General features: G+C 47.1%; 2 protein-coding genes across 2 annotated transcripts in view; one reads left to right on the top strand and one right to left on the bottom strand.

The window, feature by feature from the left end:
• The window catches only part of XRCC6 (X-ray repair complementing defective repair in Chinese hamster cells 6), a 25,676-nt gene extending 22,833 nt beyond the window's left edge, over positions 1-2,843 (bottom strand). Inside the window, exons 1-2 of the mRNA XM_008574223.1 lie at positions 2,754-2,843; positions 2,213-2,325 (exon numbers count right to left, since the gene is read on the bottom strand). Of these exons, the coding sequence (XP_008572445.1) occupies positions 2,213-2,325; positions 2,754-2,832 (192 nt within the window). The 5' untranslated portion in view covers positions 2,833-2,843. The remainder of the gene's footprint in view (positions 1-2,212; positions 2,326-2,753) is intronic.
• An 883-nt stretch (positions 2,844-3,726) lies between these two features.
• The window catches only part of DESI1 (desumoylating isopeptidase 1), a 20,075-nt gene continuing 18,339 nt past the window's right edge, over positions 3,727-5,462 (top strand). Inside the window, exon 1 of the mRNA XM_008574213.1 lies at positions 3,727-4,034. Within this exon, the coding sequence (XP_008572435.1) occupies positions 3,947-4,034 (88 nt within the window). The 5' untranslated portion in view covers positions 3,727-3,946. The remainder of the gene's footprint in view (positions 4,035-5,462) is intronic.

Here is a 5,462-nt window from a genome sequence, read left to right as displayed (position 1 = left end):
CGAACCCTCGGGCGGGAGAGCCGCCACGCTTCCCAAGCGGTGCACTTATCCAGTGTGCCACCGGGCCGGCCCTTTATTCTTTTTTTTTAAGATGAAAGATATTCTGGTTTGCCAAGTACAAGAACTGTTTGTATGCAGATTAGAACATGAGAAGTTTCTGTTCGGTTCCAAACTATGAGAACATGAGATATATAATAAATCTTTGAAAAGTCTTCGCTATAAAGCACACAAAAGAAATAACCTTTTTAATTAAGGTGAAGTTTACATAACAAAATTATTCGTTTTATTTTATTTTTTATTTTTATTTTTATTTATTTATTTTTTTTTTTCCTTTTTGTCTTTTTTTTACTGACCGGTAACGGGATCGCAACCCTCGGTGTTGCGCCCGCACCACGCTCAGCCAGTGAGCGGGAACCGGTCTCCACATGGGATCCGAACCCTCGGCGGGAGCGCTGCCACACTCCCAAGCGGCGCACTCTCCAGTGCGCCACCGGGCTGGCCCTTATTTTTTATTTTTTAAAAAGATGACCGGTAAGGGGATCTTAACCCTTGACTTGGTGTTGTCAGCACCACATTCTCCTAAGTGAGCCATGGGCCAGCCCCAAAATTATTCATTTTAAGGTGAACAATCAGGGCTGGCCCATGGCTCACTCGGGAGAGTGTGGGGTGCTGATAATACCAAGGCCACAGGTTCAGATCCCTATATAGCGATGGCCGGTTCACTCACTTGGGAGAGCGTGGTGCTGACAACACCAAGTCAAGGGTTAAGATCCCCTTACCAGTCATCTTTTAAAAAAATAAAAAATAAAAAAACAAAGTGAACAATTAAGTGGCATTTAATAGATTCACAATGTTGTGCAACCACCACCTCTACCTAGTTCCAAAACATTTTTATCACCCAAAAGCAAATCCCATATCCATCAGGTTGTTGCTCCCCATTCTTCCTTACCCTCTGCTCCTGATAACCACCAATCTGCATTTTCTATTGACTTATTTATTCTGGATATTTCATATAAATGAAATCATAAAATACATGACCTTATGTGTCTTGGCTTCTTTCACTTAGTATGTTTTCAAGGTTTATCCACCTTGTAGCATGTATCAAATCTTCATAGAGGTGGTGGTTGCAAAACACTGTGAATGTACTAAATACCATTGAATTGTATGCTTTAAAATCATTAATTTTTGTTTTTTTGTTTTGGTGACTGGCCAGTGCAGAGATCCAAACCATTGACCTTGGTGTTATAACACCTAGCCCTAATGGTTTAATTTTATGTTATGTGAATTACACCTCAATTTAAAGAAACAAAAACATTTAATCCTCATAACAACCTGAACAGGTAATAGTATTATTCTCACCATTTTGCAGATGAAGAAACAAATACCAAGAGATTCAACAACTTCTCTAACATCAACAATTGGTAACAGGCAGAATCATGATTTGAGTACCTGGTTTTTATTCTACTGGTTATAAATACATAAGAGTGGAATTACTGGGTCATATAGAATTCTATGTTTATGTCTTTGAGGAACTGCCAACCTGATTTCCACAGCAGCTGCACCATTTTACATTCCTATCAGCAATGTATAATGATTCCAATTTCTCCACAACCTTGCCAATACTTACTTTCCTTTTTTTTTTTTTTATTATTATAGCCATCCTAGTGGGTGTGAAATAGTACCTCACTATGGTTTTTAATTTGCATTTCTCTAATGACTAAAGATGTGGAGCATCTTTTTCATATGCTTTTTGGCCATTTTTATATCTTTGGAGAAATGTGTATTCAAGTCTTTTTGCCCATTTTTAAATTGGGTTTATCTTTTTGTTGTAGTAATCTTTTTCAACTACAGGTAGTATTCAACTCCCAAACATCACTTACAAGAGGACTCTTTTCCACACCATAATTGCCAGAACTTCTCTTCTTCCTTTATACTCCCGTGTCTGCAGAAGAAGGAGCCCACTTCTACTACCAGGGCTAATATAGAAAGTGGGGCAAAGTATTCCTAGAGTCCAAGGTTCAAACCCAGAATAAAACAGGACTGTTCTCCAACATTGCTATTCTTTTCACCTCATAGTATAGGCAGCCATCCTGAGAGGCTAACCACCATTTATCATTCACAAACAAAATTTTCAGAAAGTCCGTATTTTTTTTAAGTGGTGTTAATACATTTTTCAGGTTTATTCTTTTTTTAAAAAAAAAGATAGTCTTACCTGGATGCTCATGTCAAAAGGAGTCAATTCTTCTTCACCCTGAGATTCAAACATGGCCCGGGAGGCATCAACCAAAAAAATCAAACTATCTCTTCCTGAATATTTATATTCTCCTATGGGGAAAGAAAATAGAAAGAAATGTTTGCCTTTATATTCATATTTATCATGTTTATCATTCATATAAAACAAATAGAGGGCCAGCCCGTGGCTCACTCGAGAGAGTGCGGTGCTGATAACACCAAGGCCACGGGTTCGGATCCCATATAGGGATGGCCGGTTAGCTCATTGGGAGAGCGTGGTGCTGACAACACCAAGTCAAGGGTTAAGATCCCCTTACCGGTCATCTTAAAAAAAAAAAAAAAAATTAAGTCTGGAATAGAACCTGAATAAAAGAGCCTAGGGTAGCTCTGCAGAGTTCGAAGGGAGAAAAAGTATTTTAGATTATCTGGGGAGAGAAGGGTGGGCCATAGACAGCAAAGTCCACCCAGCAGAGATAGGGAAGATCTCACTTCCACACACACAATATGTTAAAGTCACTTACCACCTGCTTCAAGACTCTCCTCTTGTTGTTCTTCTTCTTCATCACCCTCGGTTTTGTAATAAGACTCCCACCCTGACATGTTGGTTACTGCTCACTAGGTGAAAAAAGTTAAGATCAAACAAATTTAAACCGGAAACCAACTCTGGCTCTTCTGAGATCTGTTCTAAAGGCTCGGGGTAACTTTTCAGGAAAGTGAGTGATGGACCCTGCTGCCTCGAGAGCTCTTGGTGATAAACGGGCACAGGGGTATTCCAGCAGCAGCCTCACCTTACCTACCCCTTACGGATGCTTCAGTGGTGGCCCAGGGTGGCCGCTCTGATAGGTGTGCTGGGGCAACTTGACACTGAGGTCCAGTCCGGCCTTTGGCGCCATTTGGACTGTGAGAGACTCGGGGATACTCCGTTCTCTAGCGGACTCACCCACCCCAGAATCTCCCCCAACCTCTCAGCCAGTCACGCCCACTGAGGTCTCACACACAGGCGGGCCTCAAAGTCCAGGGGCCGCCTCCCCCGGGAGGACAGAGCGGGGCCCAGAAGCTGTCCGTATCCCTTGGGGTCCGCACACTTCCGGCTGACGCTGCCCCGCGGCGAGGCTAGGGGGCCGCGCGAGATGGAGTGGGCAAAGCGGGACGTGGCCAGCCCTGGTCGGGAACAACAGACACACAGAGCACAGCCCGCCTACCTCCTGCGCAGGAACGAGACCAACTTGGACGGAAGGTGCGGCAGCACGCAAGCGCAAGCTCCTGTCCTCTCTCCCAATCAACGCTCCTTGCGTCATCACGCTCAGTGCGCACATCTTCAGTCAGGCTGACACGCCCACTTCCACAACCAGCTCCTGCACACGTCCCGAACTAACGCCAACCGCATCGGAGAAAGCCCCGCCCCTTTCTGCAAAGCCCCACCCCCTCCGCCCGTCAGAAGTGTACGCACATGCGCGAAAGTGCGTCCCCGCCCCCGCCCCCTCTTCCGTGCGGACCCTCCCTGTCCCCTCTCTGTCACCTCACAGTAGTCGTTGCCGGTAGCGGGTGCGGGGGCGCGAGCAGAGCAGAGCGCCCTCTCCCCCGCCCTTCAGGCCGGGCCCGGGCTCGGTCCCCCCGCTCCCTCCTCTCCCCACCCCTGTTGGGCACCGGAAGGTCCAAGCCGCTGCCGGGTGTCCGAGGGCCATCGTGGCCGCCGCCGCCGCCACAGGTCCCGATGGACCCGCCGAACCTCTATCCGGTGAAGCTCTACGTATACGACCTGTCCAAGGGCTTGGCCCGGCAGCTCAGCCACATCGTGCTGGGTGAGGGCACTGGGGTCAGGTGGGAAGGAGGGCGGGGGCCAGGCACGAAGGTGCCTGCCGGCGGAAGTGGGAAGGCTTGGGCCACGAAGAGCCCAGAGCATGGAAGAAAAGTGCGAGAGGAGAAGGGGTCTGGAGTTTGGGCTCCCTGAGCCCTGCTTTCCGATTTTCTTGTTTGAATCCAGGGAGAAGGGATGGAGGAGTCACGCCCTCCCCTTGCCGGGGGTTCGGGTAGAGACCTCCAGAGCCCCTTCAGCTGGGGGGTGGGGTGAGCCAGCCTGGATCCTGGCGGGCCCCCTTCCTCGCTTGGGGAGCCTCCACACGCCTTCCTTGGCGCGGTGAGCAGAGGTGAGGATTTCTGCCGCGCGGTGCCCCTCGTGGTGAAGGGGACACTGCGGAGGAGATTGGCTGGTTATCCTCAGAGAGCCTTCTGTCCGTGCCAAAAGGAAACTCCCTCTGCAGGCCCTGGGGTAGAAGGGGAGAGAGAGCCAGAGCTGCACGGGGGGCCCAGCCCACGCCCCCAGGTAGAAGTCAAGTCAGGTCAACAGGAGCCCGAACTCCAGAACTTACCAAGTTCGGCCTGACAATGCTGTCTTCTCTCAACAGTTTCTAAGGTAATTGCTTTTGACCAGTTGGTAAGAAAGCGATTCCGAGGGAGGACTGGATGCTGTTGTGTCAGGAAGAATTAGGAAGGGAAGTTGTGCTCCATTAAACTACTTAATTTGCCAGGAGAGAAAATCAGCCTTCAGTGTAAATCAAACCTCATTTCAACCCAAACACCAGAATATATGTGTGACATAGGAATTGTCAGGTTTGTGATTTCAGGTAATAATGGGCAGGAAAGGATTCCAGGAATTAAATTGAACAGCTCTGGCAACATCCATTTGAATAGCTAGTTTTTCCTGGCTTCTATGGAGACAGTGGAGAATGATTTAGTTCATCCCGGTGAGAAAGGAGGCAGAGGTCAAGTAAGCACGGCTCATTTTGAGAGCATCTTTTCAATGTTCTTGAGTTTCTAAGGTATCATAGTGAGTTGAACTTAATCTCTCAACCCTGGGCCAGTGAGTGGTTTCTATATTTGGCTTCACATCAGAATAATCTAGGATGCTTGTTTAAAATACAGATAACTTTATTTTCAACATATATTGCTAAGTGGGAGTAGAAAAAAACAAGGTTAGAACAGCCTTTTAAATATGCAGGTATGCATTTAAATCAAAGGATATATATGTGCTTGCTTAGGCAAATAATTATCTGGAGTAATACACAAGAAATTGTTGACGGTGGTAGCTTATGGAAAGGGGAACTTGATGCCAGGGGGACAGGAGTGGAAGGGAAACTTTGCTGTAAGCTTTTTCTTACCTTTTTTTTTTTTTTTTTTTTTTTTGCGGCGGCTGGCCAGTACAGGGACCCAAATCCTTGACCTTGGTGTTA

The sequence above is a fragment of the Galeopterus variegatus genome, unplaced genomic scaffold (assembly GCF_000696425.1).
Source record: "Galeopterus variegatus unplaced genomic scaffold, G_variegatus-3.0.2 Scaffold55, whole genome shotgun sequence".
Classification (NCBI taxonomy): domain Eukaryota; kingdom Metazoa; phylum Chordata; class Mammalia; order Dermoptera; family Cynocephalidae; genus Galeopterus; species Galeopterus variegatus.
The sequence above is the reverse complement of the archived record's forward strand: the minus strand, read 5'-3'. Positions and strand labels throughout refer to the sequence as shown.